This window comes from Tamandua tetradactyla, chromosome 15 (genome assembly GCF_023851605.1).
Source record: "Tamandua tetradactyla isolate mTamTet1 chromosome 15, mTamTet1.pri, whole genome shotgun sequence".
NCBI classification, from domain to species: domain Eukaryota; kingdom Metazoa; phylum Chordata; class Mammalia; order Pilosa; family Myrmecophagidae; genus Tamandua; species Tamandua tetradactyla.
Genome location: NC_135341.1, coordinates 29,231,933 through 29,254,793, shown reverse-complemented (window position 1 = coordinate 29,254,793; position 22,861 = coordinate 29,231,933). Strand labels below are relative to the sequence as shown.

Below are 22,861 nucleotides of genomic sequence, written 5' to 3'. Positions count from 1 at the left end.
TAAAATTTTTTCTAGGATAGCAAGTTTATGTTGCAAGAATCTATATGCTACCTAATAGCCCGAACTTGATCGAGTTCAAATAATGCTACCATGCCCTAAAAATTTGGACATTACATACTTTCCAAATGTACAATGTCCTCAAGGTTTTATGACATTTCCTACAAAAACTCAATAGTCAGGTAGCACTTCATCAACTGAAGTCTGATTTCATGTACAGGAACAGTATCAAGGCTGCCCTTTTGACTTTGGAATCATAGTAGAAAGGGGCTATGTCATGAAATGATTTTCCCGCATGTGCATCTCTGTCCCCTACTAAATGAACTCAGTAACTTGCAATAAGTAGGGCCGAAACTTTGGTGATAGGGCTACTAATCCATTTTTGCTGACCTCAGTGTTCCTGTAAAAACCCAATCAGAGATGCCCTGGCCACCAGAAGTCCTCCATTTATTTAGCCTCACTTCCTTCCTCAAGTGGCAAAATGATGAGAACATCGTATCTGTGCCTGTTACCTGGGCTCGTGACCTGTCCAGGTGACTAATGGAGTACCCAAGACTTCTGAGACCCAGGGCTCTGAAGGCAGAGATGACAGATATGAGGTGCAAGTCTGGCTTCGCCAGGTTAAACACAGCTATGAAGGGAGCATGCCCAGTTCTACTGGCATCAAAACACAGTGCTGTTTGCCAAAAAGTCTATGAGAAAGAAATATTAAGTAATGCTGCACCTCTGACATTGACATGAGTTTATTATTCTTCCATGCCAACACACCCTAATCCAAACCTTATGCTGTTCCAATCCAGGCCTGTCCTAAAACAACCAATTATGCTGAATGTGCTCAAAACTCCAAAGAGTCCCAAGCCCCAAAGACAACGTTACACTGCACCAATTGTTTTTGCATTATTTCCACGTTTTGAGCCCCTTTCTGAATTGTGTGCTTCACTTCTTCGGGAATTATTTTGTTTTTGCAGATATAACAGACCTCCTGCTCTTTCATGAGGTGGTTTTACTTCCTCTCCACATGTATTGGTAAACACTCAGTGAAAAACTGAGCAACCTCTCCAGATTACATGAAATATTTCCAAATACATTATCTACATGATTTAAACAAGTGAGGTCATGATCATGTTACCAAAGGAAGCCATAATTACAGAGCCAGTTTTGTACCAGGATTTCCAAATTCATTCCAAACCTTAACTGGTTTTGAGTCTGGCTGGAGGGGAATGTCTGGAATTTAGCAGACTAGTCTCATAAACAGACCTGGTCATTTGTCATTATAGACTGGAAGTACCACCTGAAAAGTTTTTCAGAGATAATTGTTGCCATTTATTCATCAAGAATGAGAGCTCTTAGTTTCAGCTCCCATAACAATGAACAATTATAGTGTTCTTCCTCAATTCACCCTCACAACAGGTGTGGCCATCATAAAATTAAGGGCAAAAGGAAAGTGAGCCATATTCTTTTAATTTGCATTCACAATTTTATCCTATTTTCCTAAGGACTTCTATTTATTTTAGGCCATGTAACCTTGGGCAAGTTTCTTAACTGCTGTGGACTCAGTACTTCTCAGTTTTCTGGGGTTAATAGTCATGCCTGCCTCAAGGGTCATGGTGAAAAGTAAATGAAAGGGGCATGCAATGAGCAGAGCAGAGTATCCAGAGTTCAGTGTTCAACACCACTATATTCAGTAAACATCAGCTTTTATTACCATTGGCTACCGCAGACTTTTAATGAAAAATCTTCTTTTGAGTCTCTCCCACATGCTCTGAGAACTGCTACTGGAATTGTCTCTGTCAGTCCCACCTGCCCTAGACAGCCCCTTTGATTAAGGGTCCTCTGCAGTCTCTGCCAAGTCCCTTCTAATTATCCATACCAATTAGCTGGAGCTGCAAGAGGGGGAGCCAAATACCAGAGCCTGGTCTGTGAAGATCTTGGGAGAAGAATACAATCCATCAAATTACCAACATCCTGAGAGTGCAATTCAAACATAGTGTCGCTAGTTTGAACATTTTGGTGAAACTTCCATGATTCGGTTTAAATCTAACCTGGATTATTTTTTTATCTGGGAGTCATTATTCTACTACATGGATTACTACTTACTAAAGGATTCTGACTTCAAAAGAAAAGGAAATTTGTTGGGAGGAGATTGGGTGACTTTAAGAGTTTAGGAAAGAACAGAAAAATCATTTACAGAAGGACAAGCACACCTAAAATCTATACAGGGGTCTAGATATTAGGAATGTATTGATATAATCTTATCACAGCCCCTCTGCAATAACAAATGAATGCCAACTGCTATTTTCATCTTTGCAAAGCTCTGTCCTTGAGTCGAAGCCCCAGGAAAGAAAGGTTTCCTGGCTGTAAAAGGTAAACTTATGACCCAACCTTGGCCAGTCAGATGTTCCTACCCAGATTGACTCTGAGAGAAGTTTACTCATTCATTCAACAAACATTTATTGAGCATCTACACCTTCTGTGTGCTGGAGATATAACAGTAGAAACAGATAAACCCTCCGTGCTTCTGGAATTTATATTCTAATGTGAAGAAACACTTTAAAAAAATACTCATTTGTCAGATGGTAATAAATGCTACTTAGGAAAACAAAACTGGATAGGGAAATATGGACGGTGGGAGTGGTTGTGCTCTTTTATGCAAAATGAAAAAAGAAGGCCTCTAAGAAGGTAACATTTGAGCAGAGACCTGGAAGAAGAGATGGGCCATGCATTTTTATTGCATGCAGAGCTATGCAAAAGAAACCTAATGGGAGCCATACAAGAATTTTAAACTTTCTATAAGTGACATTAAAATATTTAAAATAAACTGGGGAGATTAATTTGAATAAGATATTTTATTATTATATATTACTCAACATATCCAAAATATTTTATTTCAAGTAATATAAAAATTACTGAGATATTTTATATTCTTTTTTACATAATAATGCTTCAAAATCTGGTGGGTCGTTTATACTTAATTGCATATCTCAATGTGGATTAGCCACATTGCAAGAGCTCAATAGCCCCATATACCTGACTTGTAGCTACCATATTGAATAGTGCAGATCCTGAGTAAGAATGTCCTTGTAGAAGGCGCAGCATGTGTCAGGGCCTGAGGTCCACAAAGGCCAGAGTGGCTGGTGCAAGTGAACAATAGTGAAAAGGGCAGAGAAGCGAAAAGGGTGAAACCATGCAGGTTTTGCAGGCCATTATAGGACCTTCCACTGTTATTCTGAGTAAGGATGGGCACATTTAGGGAGGAAATACAGGGACCCTTGCTCAGAAGGGGTACATTTTGTTTAAAGTTTTGCTTTTACTATCTTCAAATTCTCAATAATCTTTTAAAAAGGGGCCCCACAGTTTCATTTTGCACTGAGCCCCACAAATTATGGGAATTTTGATCAGAGAGGTACCTGAATTATTTTATGTTTTAATAGGATAACTCCAGCATCTGTGTAAGGGTAGAAGCAGATGAAACAGGAAGTTATTAGTATAAACCAGGTAAGAGATGACAATAGCAGGCAACTCCAAGGGGAAGGGCCAGTAGATTCTATGTGTCTGCAGCTACAGCGTGAGCGCTTAGCAACAGCGGCTGTCTCAGGCAGAATCCTGGCCAACTGCCTCCTGCTGCCACCACTGAATAGTATGGGGCTCCCACACGGTTTCCAGGCTGCCTGCATTTTATTCTGAGCCCTATATCATTCCAAAACATTTTATATTTGTTTATAACAGCAGGAATTATCTTCTCTTCAAGCCTACCTTTGGCTAGGAAAAGGCAGGATACCCTCTGGTCCCCCTAAAACCGCAAGGGGGCAATTCTCCAAAAGCAAATCAGAGCACCATCACAAAGCCAAATCCTCAACATTGGAGAAAACTAGTTGTGGAAAGTAGGAAGAAAAGAAGGGTTCTATCCAAATTGAGCTTCTTATGTTCTAAGTCATTGTGCTTGAAACTTATTATACATTCCCTCATTGATTCCAAGTAAATAATGGGTATAAAACATGCAAAAAAATCTAAATGGATCTGTATTGAGTTTAGCAAAGTTTATGTAAATAAAAGTATATCTAAAATACATTTAAGATCACAAACTACATTGTTCAACTTTCAACAAAGAGAACAGAAACATTAACATTTTAACTTGTTTTTTATTATGTTAGATGTATATCTAAGTTTGTGCAATTACTTCTAGATTAGAAACCAGCCAATGAAAAACGACATAGCTATTTAGTTTTTTATGTACTTGAATAAAAAATTTATCAGGTTCTGCTAAAAGTGACATGACTCAATTACCAGTAAGTTAAAAGTGTATACTTTCTCATTTAAATCCTAAAAAAATAATTTGTTATTTTACACACGCACGGAAATTCCTCTGAAATGACCAAACATGGTTGATTAAAGGCCTCCGTGTCTCTGATCCAACAACTCCCAACCTAAAAGGCTTAGCTGGGTCACTCACCTTTTTCTGAAGAACATTGATTTTTCTTTCCTTTACTTCTAACATATCTTTCATGTCACGGATCTCTCCAGCCAGTGTCCCCTTCTCTTCTGTGAGGTCCTGCAGCTGTTTCGTTTTTTTATTGAGAAAGGATTCTTTCTCTTCCAGCCGTAATCTCAGCGCATCCACCTGAAATCCGGAAAAGGAAAAATGGTTGTGGTTCTGCAAAGAAGTCAGCAGTAACTCCATGTTATGTCCTTGGGTGGGGGGCATGGGGGATGCCCTCCGAGCACAGCATGATTCAAACGCCACTGCTCAGGAACCACACCTTGCTGCCTGTGCTACAGCCTACATCTACCTAAAGCCTTGGTGGGTGGACATCACAACAGGGCCACGTTGTTAGGAATATAGTGTTTATATAAAATAAGTAGTGATGTTTCCACGTTTTGAAGCCACAGGTCGGGAAATAAAGCACATTAATGTTCCATGCCTTTGAGGGCTTGGAGGATGAGGTTAAAGCCGCTCACACTTTGCAGCATCCTCTAGGAATGTGGGGGATACAAGAAGCCCTGCCACTAACATCTAGAAGAACAAGAATTGGTACATAGTGAAATACACCTAACTTAGAAGTCTAAGCTGCCAAGAGAAAATAAATGCTGCTAGAAAAAGAAAATGTGGAAACAACATTCATTCTCTAGTGTTATGGAAGACAACTTTCCAAATACTAAAATATGAAGAAAAGAAAGGAAAGCCTACAAAAAAATCCCTATTGCTATATTAGCTCAAAAATTAGAAAATTACAATTCTTGCTTTTCCAATGGCACTAACAAAATGAGAAAACATAAGCTTTATTTATTTTTTTTTACCTTTACATTCTGAAAACTGTGTGCAAGGCACTCATTCTAGATTACTCAGTCTAGATTACAGAAAATAATCACTGGGGCTGAGGAGAAATAAGATATTTGAAAGAACATGAAGATCATCAAAAGATCATTTTAAAGTGAATCCTCTACAGCCTTTTAAAAATCTTTATTGATTTACAAGCACTACTTTGCCTCCCATGTTTATAAATGCAAAAACACTTTATTTGGAGAATTATTGTTCCTAATTATTTTCAATAACAGGCTACGAGATTTCTAAGAAAATTATTCTTAGCTGAACAAAGATGTTTTATTTATTGCTCGTAAGACATTTACATTTTTGATTGGATATAGAAAAAGAGTACAATCCTTTGCCAAATGATTGGGCTGTCTTTTGAACAGATATTATTGTGATACACTTTTCTCTGGATTACACCTGAATGTATGATCATATATAAAGGCCAGGGTTCGAACCATTCATGGCTATCAGGAGTTATCACCCAAAAGATCTGTCCTGGTCACTCTGAGAAGGGATGCATGAAATAACCAATGGTCAATTTTCTTGACATAGGAAAGGAACATATCATGTTTACTACAACATACCAAAATGAACTATATGGACACACTGGCACCATAGGGCCTGTAACGCCTTCCGAACCAAAAGGGAGAAAAGAAACGTAATAAAACAAGATATCAGGGGCTAAGAGAGATCAAATAGAATCATGAGGCTATTCTGGAGGCTACTCTTATAATCTTCAGCTAAATATTGTTGATTTCCATGGTTTGCAAACCCCCAACCAACATCTTTCCTGTTAACCCTAAAGAACACCCAGGGCTCTGAGACTCTATAAAGTTTCATGCACTAAATTTATTTTCCTGAAACCCATTACCTCCAGAGGTTTCCTAGGCTAGATAAGCCCTGAAACCCAGAGGGTCCAGTCTCCCCAAGAATATCAACTAATTCTATCTCCCTATCCTATTATTGACACCCCTTTTCAACATGAAAGCATCAATGATCCTTATAGGGTGGGAGAAGGATCAAAGGAGAAGGAGGAGTTAAAACAGAGAAAACAGGATTTAACAAATGAGTATGTCTGCTGAATCACTATATTGATTATTTCTTTTAGCCTCCAGTGTTTTGGAGTAGCTAGAAAGAAAAGTCTGAAACTGTTGAATGGTAACCCATACCAAACTGTAAAATCTGTTTTGTAGCTGCTTTTAGGAGTGCTCTTTGAAATTATTGGTTTTTTCTTTCTCTCTCTTTTTTTGTATATATTTTATTTTCACAATAAAAAAAACTCTTAAAATGACCACAAAACAATGTTTATATAAATGTCATTGCAGCAATATTCTTACTGGCCCAAACTGGAAACAACACATGTCCATCAGCAGCTAAACAAATAAACAAAACTGTAATGCGTTTATGTGGAATATTATTTAGCCATAAATATTATCACCTGGAATATTATTGAGTTATAAGTATATTATAGGGAATACTATTTACACATAAAAAAGGAATGAACTACTGATACACACAACAATGTGGTGAATCTTAAAACCATGATAAATAAGAGCCAGAGGACTGATAGTATGATTCCATTACTATAAAGTTCTAGGAAAAGGAAAACTAATCCATGGGGATAGAAATTAGAGCAACAGTTGCCTGGATGGGGAGGACAGATTCAAAGGTTCAGGATAGACATTTTTGTACTATTCTTGAGTGACCATGTGATTACATGGGTGTATAGCTTTGTCAAAATTCAGTGACTATACACTTATAATTTATATTTCAATAAAATTGATAACCATATACATACAGATAGATATATATGTATATGGATAACATATAAAACTGAAGATTAACAAGTATATTTGAGTAACTTCCCTCATGAAAGAGAGAAATCAAAACTAGCAAAGAAAACTCGAGCCTGGTAATCAAATCACCATACACCTCTATTGGGAGAATTATGCCAGGTGGGCGAGAATGGAAAGTGTTCACATGGGTAATAGGGTGTGGTGATGATGGAAGTTTTATATTCATCCTCCACTGAAAGAAATCAATAAGTAGTAGCTATATCAACAATCAAGAGTAATGATTCAAGCATGTTATTTGCAGATATCAAAATAATCAGACAAAAAGTTAAAGGCGGTTATCTCTGGAGAATGAGAAATGGGACAGGTATGAGACCAGGACAGCTGCATTTTATAAAAAAAAAAATTTTGATATATATTTTTGGATTTTTTTAATACTGCAGACAAATAGAATTTGAATTAAAAAGACAGACGAAAGTCATAATAATAATAATAATAATAATAATAATAATAATAATAATAATAATAATAAAGGATAAACTTCAGTTGACCACGATGGCAAAGGGTACTGTTCTCTCATAGAATTGTTGAAAAACTAGCAAAACTTGTCAGAACCATATTATTCAAAATTCTAGAAAACATCGTAAGGTTTGCAATAAATGAGAAAAGTGACTGCTGAATCAAGAAAATGTAGCATTAAGAAGACTTCCCCGTAAAGGTGCTACAATGCAAATGAATAAAAAGTGATGACTCTATGGCTTTGGACATACAATGTACCAAGATCATTTGTAACAAGTACCAAAAACAGGTAGGAACAGTTTATGTGTATGCTATTGAAGATAAGTTGGTATTAACTCAAATCTGAGTGCCATAGGCTTTGGATGTCAAATTTTAACCCAAACAACCAGAAAGCAAATACATGAAAAATGTATTCAAAAATAAGTGAAAAGGGTCTCAAAATGATACAATACCAAAAACAAAAACAAGCAAGTATGGAAGTAGACATTAACAGAAGAATTGAGGGTAATAAAAGGCATAAGACTTACAAAGATAAGATAAAACAGCAGAAGAAAGTATTGCATTATCAGTAGTTGCTTTAAATGTAAATGGGTTAAACTTTCTAGTCAAAAGGCAGAGATTAACAAAATAGATTTAAAAAAAGCATGAGGCAACCATATTCTGCTTAAAAGAGACTCACCTTAAACTCAAAGGCATAAGAAGGCCAAAAGTGTAAGAATGGGATAAAAATATACCATGTAAGTAGCAGCCATAAGAGAGCTAGGGTAGCTATACTAATAGCTGATAAAATAGACTTTAAGTCAAAAGCTGTAATAAGGGACAAAGAAGGCCGTTATATACTAATAAAGAGGAAATTCAACAAGAAAAGATAACAAATATGTACATACCTAATAGCAGAGCCCTAAAATATATGAAGCGAATATTGACAGATTTGAAAGAACTTGACAGTTCTATATCATTACTAAAATATTTTAATATACCACTTTCAAAAAAGGATAGAGCATCAAAAAGATCAGTAAGGAAATAGAAGGCTTAAATGAAACTCTAAACCAGGTAGACCTAACAGACATATATAGAATAACTTACCCAACAATAGCAGAACACACATACTTCTCTAGTACACAAGGATCATTCTCCAAGACAGACCATATATTTGGTCACAAAATAAATCTCCATCAAATTAAATATATTGAAGTCATACAATGCATCTTTTCCAACAACAATGAAATGAAGGTAAAAGTCAATAAAAGAGGGAGAAATGTAAAATTCACAAATATGTGGATTTCAAACAATGTGGTCAAGCAACTAATAGGTCAAAAAATAAATCACAAAGGAAGTTAGGAAATATCTTGAGGCAAATGAAAATGAAAACACAACATGCCAAAACTTATGGGATGTATCAAAAGCAGTGCTGAGAGCGAAATTTACACCTCTAAATGCTCACATAAAAAAAGAAGAAAGATCTCAAATCAGAGACCTAAACTCAAAACTGGAGGTTCTACAAAAAGAAGAGCAAACTATAGCCAAAGCATGCAGAAAGAAGGAATTAACAAAGATTAGAGAAGATAAATGAAATAGGGCTAAAAAAATAGAATTAACAAAATCAAAAGTTGTTTCTTTGAAAAGATCAAGAAAATTGACAAACCTTTAGGAAGAAAAAAAAGAGAGAGGACACAAACAACTAAAATCCTAAATGAAAGGAGAACATCACTGCTGATCCCATGGGGAGAAAAAATTTTAATAGGATACTATGAACAGCTGTTTGCCAACAAATTAGACAGATAAAATCAACAAATTCCCAGAACAAAGTAGTACACTGACTGGAGAAGAAATAGGCCAGTAACAATTAAAGAGACTGAATCAGTCATAAAAATCTCAAAACAAAGAAGCCCAGGACCAGATGACTTCACTGGTGAATTTTACTAAGCATTCTAAGAAGTAACACCAGTTCTGTTCAAATTCTTCTAAAAATTCAAAGAGGAAGAAATAATTCCTCACATATTTTATGTGGCCAACATCACCCTAATATCAAAGCCAGGTAAAGATACCATAAGGAAAGGAAATTACAGACCAATATCCCTTCTGAATATAGATGCAAAAATCTTCAACAAAATACTAGCAAGCCAAGCACAAAAGCATATTAAAAGAATTACACACATAATCAAATGTGATTTAGTCCAGGGTGGTTCAATATAAGAAAATCAATTAGTACAATACAGCACATTAATATAATAAGGGGGAAAACCCATATGATTATCTCAACTGATGCAGAAAAATATATTCAACAAAATCCACCATCCCTTCTTGATAAAAACACTTCAAAAATTAGAAATAGAAGGAAACTTCCTCACCATGATAAAGGACATAATGGAAAAAAAGCCACAGCTAACATCATACTCAATGGAGAAAGACTTAAACTTTCCCTCTAAGATCAGGAACAAGAGAAGGATGCCCACTTTCACTGTTGTTCTTCAATATTTCTGAAGTTCAAACCAGAACAATTAGGCAAGGAAAAGAAAGAAAAGGCATCCAAACTGGAAAGGAAGAAGTAACTTTCCCTATCTGCAAATGACATGATCCTATATATAGTTAAGTCCTGAAAAATCCACCACAATGGTACTAGAGTTAGTAAATGAATTCAATAAAGTGGTGGGGTACAAGAACAACATGTGGGAATCAGTAGGGCTTCTATACACTAGTTATGAACAATCTGAAAAGGAAATCAAGATAGAAAATCTATTTATAATAGCAACTAAAAATTTCAAATATCTAGGAATATAGTTAACCAAGGAGGTAAAGGACTTGTACTTAGGAAAGTATGAAACATTGCTAAAAGACCAAAACAAGTAGAAGGATATCTGTGCTCATCATGGATTGGAAGACTAAATATTGTTAAGATGTCAATTCTACCCAAAGTGTTTACAGAGTCAATGCAATCCCAAGAAAAATTCCAACAGCCTTCTTTGCAGAACTAGAAAATCTAATCATGAAATGTGGAATAGCCAAAAACAAAAACAAAACCAAAAAAGAAGAATGGAATTGAGGACTAACAGGTCTCAATTTTAAAAGTATTACAAAGCTACAATAATCAAAACAGCATGAGACCGGCACAAAGACAGACATATAGACCAACAGAATCAAATTTAGAGTTCAGAAATAATTCTTCTATCTATGACTGACTTTTCTTTTTTTTTTTTCTCACAAGAGCAGGCACCAGGAATCAAACCCAGGTTTTCAGCATGGCAGGTGAGAACTCTGCCTGCTGAGACACCGTGGCCTGCCCTCCAACTGACTTTTGACAAGGGTGCCAACACTACTCAATGGAGAAAGAGTAGCCTCTTCAACAAATGGTGCTGTAAATACTGGAAATCCATAGGCATAAGAATCAAAGTTTATCCCACCTCATACTATATTTTTAAATTAACTCAAAATGAATGAAAGATCTAAATATAAGAGCTCAAATCTTAAAACTCCCAGAAGAAAACATAGGGAAGCATCTTCAGGACCATGTATTAGGCAAGTGTTTATAGAGTTCAAGCCAAAAGCACAAAAAGCAAAAGAAAAAAATAGATAAATGGGACTTCATCAAAATTTTAGAATTTACACATCAAGGGACATGATTGTGAAATTAAAAGACACAGCCAACAGAATAGGAGAAAACATTTGGAAATCATATTTCTAAAAAGGGTTTAATATCCAGGATATATAAAGAAATCCTACAACTCAATAACAAAACCACAAACGATCCAATTAAAAAATGGGCAAAGGACTTGAATAGATATTTCTCCAAAGAACATATAAAAATGGCCAATTGGCACATGAATAGATACTCACCATCAGTATCCATTAGGGAGATGAAAATCAAAACCACAATGAGATACCATTTCACACCCAGAAGGAGGGTTAATATTCTAAAAATGGATAATAGTGCTCGAGAGGATGAGAAGAAATAAGAACACTTATTGATTGTTGGTGGATATGTAAAATGGTGCAGACATAGAAAAGAGTTAAGTGGTTCCTGAAAAAGTTAAATATAGACTTACCATATGAACTAGCAATCTCACTTCTAGGTATATACTGAAAAGAACTGAAATCAGGGCCTTGAATAGATATTTCCACACCAATGTTCATAGCATCATAATTCACAATGGCCAAGAGATGGAAGCAACCCAAGTGTCCATCAATAAATGATCGGATATACAAAATGTGGTATAAACATACAATGGAATATTATTAAGCTGTAAAAATGGATGAAGTTCTGATACATGCAACAACATGGATGAACCTTGAAGACATCATGTTGTGCAAAATAAGTCAGATACAAAAGGATAAATAATGTATGATCTCCATGTAATAATTAGAATAAGAAAATTCACAGACTCAGAAAATAGAATTCAGGTTACCAGGGGCTGGGGTGGGGGTAGGGAATAGAGAGTTAATGTTTAGTTGGTGCAGGGTTTCTGTTTAGGGTGATGGAAAATGTTGGTAATGGATAATGAATTATATATGTGGGTGTGGTTAAAAGGGGGAAATTTTAGGTTGTATATATGTTACTAGAATAAAAATTTAAAAAGAAACAGAACTATACAACACTGTGAATCCCAATATAACCTAAAGGCTAGAGTAAAAGATTTAATTATAATAATATTTTTCATCAATTGTAACAAAGTTCTCATACTCACACAGTGTTAATAATAGGGAAATATGCATGTGTGAGGGGGGCATACATGGGAATCCATATTTTCTGCAAACCACAACTTCTCTAATAAAAGCTGAATTTTTAAAAAAGGATGCAAAAATACCATAATATGCCCAAACACATAAATCCATCAATTCTATGGAATGACGTATGGGTCAAAAGGCCACATGGAAACATGGAAAGAGGTCACTTGGGTTTTAGGCACTATTCTGTTCCTAACTATCTATGAGAATCAAGGCACATATCTGTAAATTCCTCCTGACCTCCCACAGTCATTCAGCCTCAGTTTCTCCATCTGTAAAACAAAGAGGTTGGAACAGATAATCGCTAAATGCCTGCAATTAAAAGTAGGAATCAATCCTTAGTAGAATATATCAGAGAAGGCTGATGATTTAACAACAGGGTGAGACATTAGAGACACACACAAAAAAGTTATTGGAATAGACTCTTCATTTCCTAGAAAGGAGTGACAAAGTTGTGCTTCTAAAGGTCCAAGGTGATGGTGAGATGGGCACTGCAGAGAGTTTCTCCAGTTTTCAGTTCAGAAAGAAGGATGATGTTGGGAAGTTCCAGCAGCAGAAGGGATGATGTTGAGTGCTTGGAACCCACCAGGCAGAGGAAGTGTGGATTTTCTTTGACTGGGAAGTATGAGAATTGGAAATTCTTCTAATATTTGATAGCCGTACCTCTTCTCATAATGGCCATAGAGATTTAGGGGCTGTGAAGAGAAGGGATACTACTGTGCTTAGGGCCTCCTCTTTCCAAAGAAAGCCCAGGGAAATTCATGCATGTTACACTATAGCTTAAGAATATCAGAATGCTAGATTCCCAGGTGGCCCATCTTTGTGCAAAGTTCTCTTCATCTACCAACCTGTAATAATACCAATGCTTCTCTTCAGGTTTCATGATATCTTGTGGAAAAATATGCTGCTTAATTTATGCATAAAGAATGGTACTTGGTGAGTTCCCTGGAAATTGGCAGGGTATTCTAAGCACTCCAGATTATAACAGTGATTATAAAGGATTATATTCAATCTTAGAGATTTGCACACTGGCTGACCAGGACTCAGTGTGAATCTGAGAGTAAACCCATGATTATGGTCCCGTTAGCACCATGTCTATATCCAGGCTAAAGGAAATGTCCAATATCCATACCTGTGATATAAATAAATTACAATATGGGAGGTAGTGAGAGGTTCTGCAGCAAGTTTAGAAAAAGACTCTATAGTGATGAATAATATGTTTAACATGTGTAGCACCTTCTTGCCATGTGTGATCTCTCAGTGCCCTGCCTTACCTTCCTGAGCCCAGAAGAGATGAAAAGAAACCCAGACCATGCGAGTATTTTTCTGAGAATAAAGCAGAGAGCAAGGATGAACGTGATCAACACACAACATGCAGCACCCAAACTCAACACGGCAGGACTGAGTCAGTGACAGCTGAGGTCTTCTGTTTGGGCATTTATTTTTCATGTGCCGGGAAACACATGCTTAGCTTCAAACAAATTTGAATCATGCGCTTCAGGCACCTTCATTCTATCTTTTGTGCTTTGCACAATCTCCTAGAATCAAGAAATGAAGCTCAGAATCTTTTTTTTTTTTTTTAAGTTAAGACAAAGCCTTGACCAGAATTGCTTCTAATTCTCAACCAACATTAGCCCGGTTTGCAGTAAGCAAGTATGACATCATTTCTAAAGTCAAATTCAAACTTCCAGATGGTGCAAAACCACAAGCAGACTCACAAGCCTTCTGACACACAGAAGTTTAAATATGGGGAAGAATAGCAAGAAATAATATATCCTATTAAAATATATAGCTCTAAACTAGGTACCAATGAGTGGTATTATAGCTTCTCTCACTAATATTCCAACTTGACTTAATAGTGTACATAATTTTAAAAAGAATCAGAAAATCCTTGAAGTCTAGATTATATTCCAACATCAGGTAGAGACATAAAAGTTAAACTGTTTGGTAATATGAAATACCTTTCTTTGCCTCTTCACTCAACACCAAATAATTTTAAGGATGCTTTAACTCTCTCTTAAACCTTGGCAGTTGGCTCCATAATAAAACTTGGCAAAGCAAAGAGCACCATCATTTCCCAGACAAACACAAAAAAATTAAAACTGTATGATAGAGTCAGTGCACAAACAGGTTGAATTTCCAATTTTTACATATGACCTATCACATGAAAACTAGTTAGCTAATGTTAAAAGTAGGACAATCTTTCCATTTTAGGAGAATTACTCATTTCCTTCTTTTCCAGTTGTATCTTTGTGTGTGTGTATGTGTGTGTGTGTAAGAACACTTAACACATGAAAATTTAACCTTTTATCTGGCAGTATAAAACATAAAACATTTGTTATCACTTCAGTTTCAGGTAATAACTTGAAAGAAAAGGACTATGGCAATGAAACTGGCAAAAATTGCCAAAATCAGCGTTGAACATTATTAATCTTCATGTCAGCACCCAGGAATTATAACCAGTTCCAATGGTGAGGTATGTTTCTAGAAGTTCTATACATAAGCCTCCCGACCTTTCTGCCATATTTTACGTGGGCCTTCAGAAACGGTTTCAATGTTGTGACAAAACACTAAGTGCTACTTGATGCGCCATACTTTTTTTTATAAAATCAAATGGTTCATTTCAATCTTAAAATGACGACAGCAACACGAGAAAAAAACACTTGAAGGAGAAAAAGGGGCCACTTGAACATTTTCACGGATTAAATACTACTTACTTGACAACATTTCAGGAATTGAATAAACATGCTATTACAAAGAACAACTTTAAAAGAAAACGAAACTGGAACACTCACAAAAGCTCCCAATATAGTTTTATTTCACATCCAAAGTTTCATTTGTTTGTTTTTCCTAATAGTAAAGTTGGGTTAAGGGTATATTTGAATTTGATTCAACTTGCAATCATTCAAATACGAGACAGTTCCAAACTTGGAAGTATACATAATGTACATAGCTTCCAAAGACATAAGCACAAAAATAATCTAAAACCTACAACCTGCTGTAAGCTGTAACCACCAGCATTCATATCCAACCCTCCTTTTTTTCCTGAATACGGGGAACACTGCACTTCCCAGTTCCCTTGAGGGAAGATGAGGCCATGTGTTTTATTCATGAAATCTGAACAGGAGTAACACACATCACTTCCTGTCTGAGATGTTTGACAGCCTGTGTGCCATGCCACCTCCACACTCTTCCCTTTCCTCAGAGATCTGAAGCTGCCTTTTCCAGGTGGTAGAACAAGATGGCAGGATGCCCTTAAATCTTGATCCTTCAGTGATCACGTGAAGCAGAATTCTCCCCTGCCCCAGCCCCTACCAAAGTGGGCTGGACGTATCATATGAGGGAGGAGGAAACCCCTGGTGTGTTGAAACACTGAGATTTCATGATAGCCTGGTCATCAAGCCTAACTGATCCTGACTGGTACACCTGCCCATATAATTGGAACAACAAATCATAACTTTCGATGAAATGAAACAATTTACCCTTTAACACTACATAAGAAAAATATGAGGCTTTTTATTTTAATTCTTACCACCTCAGATATTTTTTCTCTTCCTTGGGTTCTCAAAGTTCCTCACTTCCATACCTGTTTGAAATAGAATTATAAGGTGATAAAAAATACACTCATACTCTCTCAATAACTCAGTGTTAAGCCAATATTATGCTTAATCCAAGATCCGCAGGAGTGATACCTTCACCATTTTGAAGTTTTTAATTTTATGGCTGAGAGACGAATGTCAGCAGGAGCTACACTGGATTTCCCTGGGCACCTCTGCTATGGGGCTACTTCCAGCAAGAACCATGCCCACTCTCCCCAGCTGTCCCCTCACCTGTCCCGGACAGGATGGCATTATCGCCCCGGCCTGCCTTCCCTGGGGAAGGGTGCTTGCTCGCTCCACCGTGTGGGTCTGGCTCATTCAACTTAGTATGATACAAGGAAGTCTTTCATAAGACACACAAAAAAAGAGGCTGTTTCCTCTTTTAGCCTAATAATTTCCTCTGGTTATGCTAAAAGTAGACATCCTGAAACTTGAAAGATATGTTTATCTTAGAAATTACCATAACCTAGAAGAAATAGAGCCAATGTACCTCCCCTCACTCCTTCTACATATAGGGCTTCACAGTCCACTTTCCTTCTCTCTTCACCCCAAATCCAAAGAGGAGAAAAAATGGCAGATAGTTAAGAACAGAGCTAACAGGAAGGAGCAGCAGGACCCAGGGGAGTGGATGCAGAGGATAACAGTCAAGACCTCAGGGAGAAGAGAGAGGGAGGTGAAAAAGGAAAGGCCCCCTAAAGCTCACTGGCTTGAGTTTCAGTTTGGATAGACAAGTGGCTCAGGCGGTGAACTACGTTTTGCAATGCATCCTGTATTGCAAATATAAATGTTCAATCACAATGGCCATGGACTAACCTATAGGCCTTCCAAATGTCAGAAACATAACCAAGCTGTTGCAGGCAAAATGGGGATATACCAGTACCTCCTTCTTCAAGTTATTTTTAGGATAAAATTAAAAAACACATACAATGCACTTAGCACAGTGCCTGGCACCTAGAAACACTCAATAAATTTTTGCTATTGTTATTCTATTTTAATATTCTACTTTCCACAGCCCCAAATCCAATGATTTATATCCTGTAGGAATGCAATAAAAGGTTACTTATCAACAGTTCTCGAACTTAGCAGGAAGAGTGCAGAAGTAGCAAATAAGGTTTTGTGCTCTATTGCATACCATGGTGGTATGTTGTCTGTTATTTACTTTAAAATATTTCAACATACACTATATGATGTATGTGTCTATGCGGAGGAGCAGGTGGAGAATGACTGTATTTTCTAACAGTGAATAAATTCTCTAAGTATAGTTAATTAGCCTATGAAAGTCTTAAAAGAGGCCACTCCAGAATCAGCTATTAAAAGTGACTCAAATTCTTTACATTTGATGAACACCTAAAAATTGCCCAATTAGCATAATTGGCATGAAGAGTGATTTTTCACTGGTGAAGTGAGTGGTGTTCAAGATGTATGGATTGGCTAGAAATGTTGCCTAGACATGTCCACGCTTCCAGGAAAAAGGTCTTAGACAGCACATCCAATAGAAATACAATGCAAGCCACATCTATCATTTTAAATTTTCCAATAGCCATGTTAAAAAGGAAAGACAGGTGACATTAATTTTTTAACTATATTTCATTTAACTCACAAAAAGTCCAAAACATTATAATTTAACATGCAATCAATATGAAAATATGAATGAGATATTTTAAATCTTTTTTTTTTTTTTTTTGGTATTGTCTTCAAACTCCAGCAATTTTTTATACTAACAGCATATCTCAGTCTGGACTCGCCACACTTCAAGTGCTCAAGAGCCACATGTGGCTTGTGGCTGCTCTAATGGACAGTGCAGGTCTGGGACTCCAATAATCCCAAATGATTTAACCTTTGGAATGGAGTCTTAGGCTTAGAATTCCCATGTCCCATCCATGCAGATGTTTCAGGGAAGATGTTGGTCCAACAGCAAACATATGGTTGGCTGAGGCTGTCCTGCACATTGACTTACCATGAACCTTTCATGGCTTCTAAAGGACAGAGAGCCGAAACCTCAAGGAAGGTTCAGAGAAGGTATAGGATTGTGATAGACTCCTGGATGCAAGAGCATGGGGGAGGAATCCCACGGTCTTGCCTACTCTAAGGATCAGAAGCTACCCAACCACCAAAGAGAACCGTATAATTGTCAATGACCTAATCAGCTTGCTGATTTGGTTAGCAAGGATCGCTCTGAGTTTGGCTGAAAGAAGAACTCAAAAAAATCACTGTTTTTAAAAATGATTCTACACCAATCTCTAATCATAGCAAAAGCTAACTTTCAGGAAAAAACAATGCCCTTCAGCAGCTGCACCATCAAAAAAGAGCCATACAAATAAGAGAGTGCCCATCTCTCACCCTCTACTCCTTCTGCAACAATTTCGATTTCAGATGTCTCTTCTCTTAGCAGCTTATTTTAGTCTCCAGGAACTAGAATCATGCAGGCATTTATTTAACTAATATGAGGAATCAACTTGGTGCCAGCATTTTTCTAGGTGTTTAGGGTTACAGCCATTGAACAAGTGAGTCAGATCCCTGACCCACTGAAACACACATTTGTGATGCTGGAGGTGGGGGTATAAAGTGAGTAAGTATTATGTTAAAAGCATTAATAGTCATGATTTTTAGGGTAACCAGAAAGTAATATAAATACAAAATCTAAGTTAAGTAAAAAACCTTGTAATACTAAATAATTTTAAAATTAGAAATATCAGTATGAACATGATATAATTTCTCTTTTAAAAATATTTTCTAAAATAATATTTTCTGAAGAGTGAAGTTTAGGAGTGGGTGTTCATTGTACTGCACAGTCACTTTTTTCTAGGTCTTTTTAGTAAACAAAGCTAGAAAACATTTTTTTAAAGAGAAAATAATCACATGTCCATTCCAATATTTCCAACTTGAGTTTAATATTACAGGGTTCTTACTTAAGTCTTAGATTTCACATTTATATTTGTTTCCTCTTGCCCTTTTTAAAGCCATTTCTCACTAAAAGAAATGAGGTTTCATTGTAGAAATGATTAATTTTAGGCCTGAGGGAGGAAACGTACACGGTGAATGTAGAATACTTTGTTGAGATTGAAAGCAAGAAGTTATTAAAGACAAAGTCTTGTCATTGGCCAAATATGGGACAATTTGATGCACTTTTCATAAAAATCTGCTAGGGATGCTCTGTGGGTAAGGGATGCTAGGGGGCAGGTGTGGATGCCAGGAGATAAACAGGGAGCTACTACAGCGGACCCGATAAGAGACAGTGGCTGCCAAGAGAATAGGATGGAGGTGGTGGAAAGGGAAACTGTGGCTGAATTTGAGACACATTTTGGATACACAATCAGGAGGCAACTGACAGGACTAAGTGAGGGTTGGTATTTGGAGATGAGAGGAAGGGAGGGGTCAAAGATAAGTACTGGGTTACTGGCTGGAATAACCTAGTAGATGGCAGAATTATTGCCCATGCTAGGAAAGAACTAGAGGAGAATCAGATTTGAGGATGGGAATCCAAGAGGCCAAGAATTAGGCATATGTACTTTGAGATGCCTGGGAAACATTCAAATGGCACATGGGTCTATGACTTGGAATCTCCTGGTACAAGAGAACCTAGACTAGAGTCTAACCTGCTTGCTATTAGCCAATCCTTGATCTTACTCCTATATGTCAGCTTCCACCTAGCAACCAAAGGCTTAGATATTGACCAGCGAGAAACAACTATTATTATATTTTTAAATATTTAGAGAGCACAAAGAAAAACAATAATGTCTGTATTATAGAGTGTTTCCTAATTTATAGTAGACCTTTCTCTTAGACTATACATCTGCTCTTTCATACCATTTCAATTCAAAAAAATAAAATTCAGGGATATTAGTACTATATAATCACATACTGTGTTTATAAAAGTCAAGTTACAATCACCAGCTTGTTAATAACAGAGTTGAGATTTTCATATTGTAAAGATGCATTTTGTCTTTCTTACTTGTGAAAAAAATTATACCCAAGTCCTACATGCCACCTGCTTAAAAAAAACAATATTGAGTTAAGAGTACTTTGCATCACCTACATGGAAGAATTCATATCATATGTGGGTTAATAATTCAGCCAACTTTATAAAGCCTGTTTTCATACTTAAGTTTTTGACTACTTCTTACACTAAAATTAGGTGGTTTTAGGTGACTAGTCCAAAGTTCAAAATTTAATGTTCAGTTCGGTGCCAACAAATTTCTAAAAACACATGGGAATTGTAACTCATGTGTTAATACTTAACGTTTTTGTTAATAAAACTTCCAACACTAACCTTACCTCATTGAACTTACCTCACTAGTTTTATGCTCACTATAAAACTATAGCTGTCATAATATTTTTGAATTACTACAAAAGGAAGTAGGCCATTCCAAAGTCAATGTTATTTTGCAACATGATGATAGTTATAAATTCAAAATACTTAAAACCAATTTGCAAAGCTATCAATCTTAGTACCTCCTAACATTTGAAAAGCCCATCTTCAAAATATTTACTATACCAAAAAACAAGTTTAAGAAAACATCATATGCCATCAACATTGCATTTTTCCTTCAAGTTAGCCACACTGAATTTACACAAGATGTGTTCCAACATAAAATCTTAAAATATCAATCCTACTAGATATGGCATGAAATTTCCAAACTACAACTGAAGCCAAAAAAACCTAAGTCACTGATAATTTATTACTAAGATTAAGTAATAATTTTGTGATCTCAAAATCAATGCTTTTCAACAAATCCAAATAAGTAAACTCCACCCTGGTATGCTTGAAGTATTTGTAAATGCTAACAAATGAGGAACAACTGTAGCTGTTTGATTTAAAATGGAACTTAACCCATATTTTAAATCATGTCATTCAAACTGGGGTCCATGTACTCCTGGAGGATGGAGATTTGTGTTCCAGGATCCATGAGTTTGCTTCAAAAATTTCTGTATATCATCTTTTCTTTTAGATGATTATCTCATAAAATAAAATGAGCTTATTCCAAATCACGTAAATAACCAAGAATTGCCAAGAGATTTCAATATCTGCTTTGTGTTTATGCTTAAAATTGCTTTGAGTGAAGTGGAAAAAGCACAAAAGGACTTCCTATTTCCTTGACGTATTCCCTCCAAATGTCAGACACAGGACATCATCGTGGACCACGCAAACAAAGGGTTCATCAGCATCACAAACAAAAACAGCAACCAGTGGGGAAACTGTATCATTCTCCCACACCACTCTGAAGGTCTCCTGAACTACTGCCTGGGCCAAAGAGGTTGGCACCATATTCACAATCATGATCCTTCTCCAATTCCTCCCTACGCCAAACAGATATTATTAATTTAGATTGTATTGGCTCTGGCATTGAATTTGCATTTAGTTTGTAATATTCACAGTTCTATAAAAACTAGAAGCATATATAGTCTAATCTTTGTATCTAATTAACATAATTACTCATTAACATAAGTAACAATTGGTACACAAAGCAATACTGGCTGTCTACGAGGTCTTTTCTTTTTTTTTAAGGATTCTCTTCCCAAGTGTGAGAAATGCTGCTTTAAAGTAAACAGTACTTATTCCTTGAAATCCTCCCGGGTGCTGTGCAAATATTAAAAGGGAGTGTGGGAGTGCGGGTGTGTTCCCTGAGCAAAAGGTCTTGGAAAATGCAGCTCACTCTGGTGGTTTAAGGTAGATATTAGCATACTAAAATTTTGAACAGTCCTGCAGCAAAGGTCTAATTTAACTCACCTCTTGCCACATTAATTTGACCACAGAATCCATTTTTTTCCTAAGAATGCATAGTAACATCCTTCAGAATATTTTTTAAAACACTGCTCAAAAGTATATTTTAGCCACCAAATTTTTAAAGAGTTTTCCAAGACCAAGAATGGAAATGATCAAATGGGCTAAATGGGGACACTCCATTGGAATAGATCCCAAAGGCCTCAGCTCAGAGTGAACTAAGAATATTCAAAATGTCCTCTCTGAGGCTACTCTGGAGGTTGCTCTTATGCAAGCTTCACGTAGAACTTACTACCTATTATAACCTGCCAACCCCCAACCAGGACCATTCCAACCAATCCTAAAGAACACCTAGGGCAATATATAAGATTCTTCAATGGATCCAGGCACTACAGTAACTTTCCAGAAACCTACAACCTCCAGATGGGTCCCTAATGCAGATAAGTCCTGAAACCTAGCTCAGCCTCTCCAGAACATTAGATAGTTACATTTCCCTACCCCATTTTAGACAGACCCTTCCAATAGCAAAAATTTAGAATTGCCATAGCCCAAACAATCCTAAAAAAGGTATGGAAAGATCAAAGATGATGGTGGAGTTACACATAGAAGATAGGATTTAACAAATGAATATGAATACTGACTCATTAAATTGATATCTCTTTTAGTCTCTAGTATTTTAGAGCAGCTAGAACAGAAGTAAAAACCTAAAATTGTGAAGTTGCAAACCCATGTCAAAGTCTGAAATATGTTTTACAACTAATTGTGGTGCAGTGCTTGGAAATTTATAGCTTTTATGTATATATGTTCTTTTTCACACAAAAAAGTCAATTGTGATGATACAAAAATATATTTAAGCCTTCTAGCCTCCTATATTTTGGAGCAGCTAGAAGGAAAAATACGTGAGGATCATATGGTGGCCCATGACAAACTCTGGGATTTGTCCTGTAACCACTTGTTGAAGAGTGCTTTGAAAACTATTGCTTTTTTATTTCTCTGCTTTGTATATATGTTATACTATACAATAAAAAAAAGTTAAAAAAAGAAAAAATATGTCCTCTCTGTCTACCAGCGTATTAGATGACAGCACCTACACTCTGTGGTGCAATCCCCAGGGCCAACCTGAGGTGGGTAATGTTTACAGGTGAAGACAACAAAGCTTTGAGGGTTCACCTGGTGAACGTAGTAGAGCTGCAAGTACAAG

At 36.5% G+C, this 22,861-nt stretch overlaps 1 protein-coding gene across 1 annotated transcript in view; it reads right to left on the bottom strand.

Moving 5' to 3' along the window:
• ERC2 (ELKS/RAB6-interacting/CAST family member 2) overlaps nt 1–22,861 on the bottom strand; it is an 865,607-nt gene that overhangs the window by 389,317 nt on the left and 453,429 nt on the right. The window contains exon 7 of the mRNA XM_077128970.1: nt 4,448–4,615. Coding sequence (XP_076985085.1) covers nt 4,448–4,615 — 168 coding nt within the window. The remainder of the gene's footprint in view (nt 1–4,447; nt 4,616–22,861) is intronic.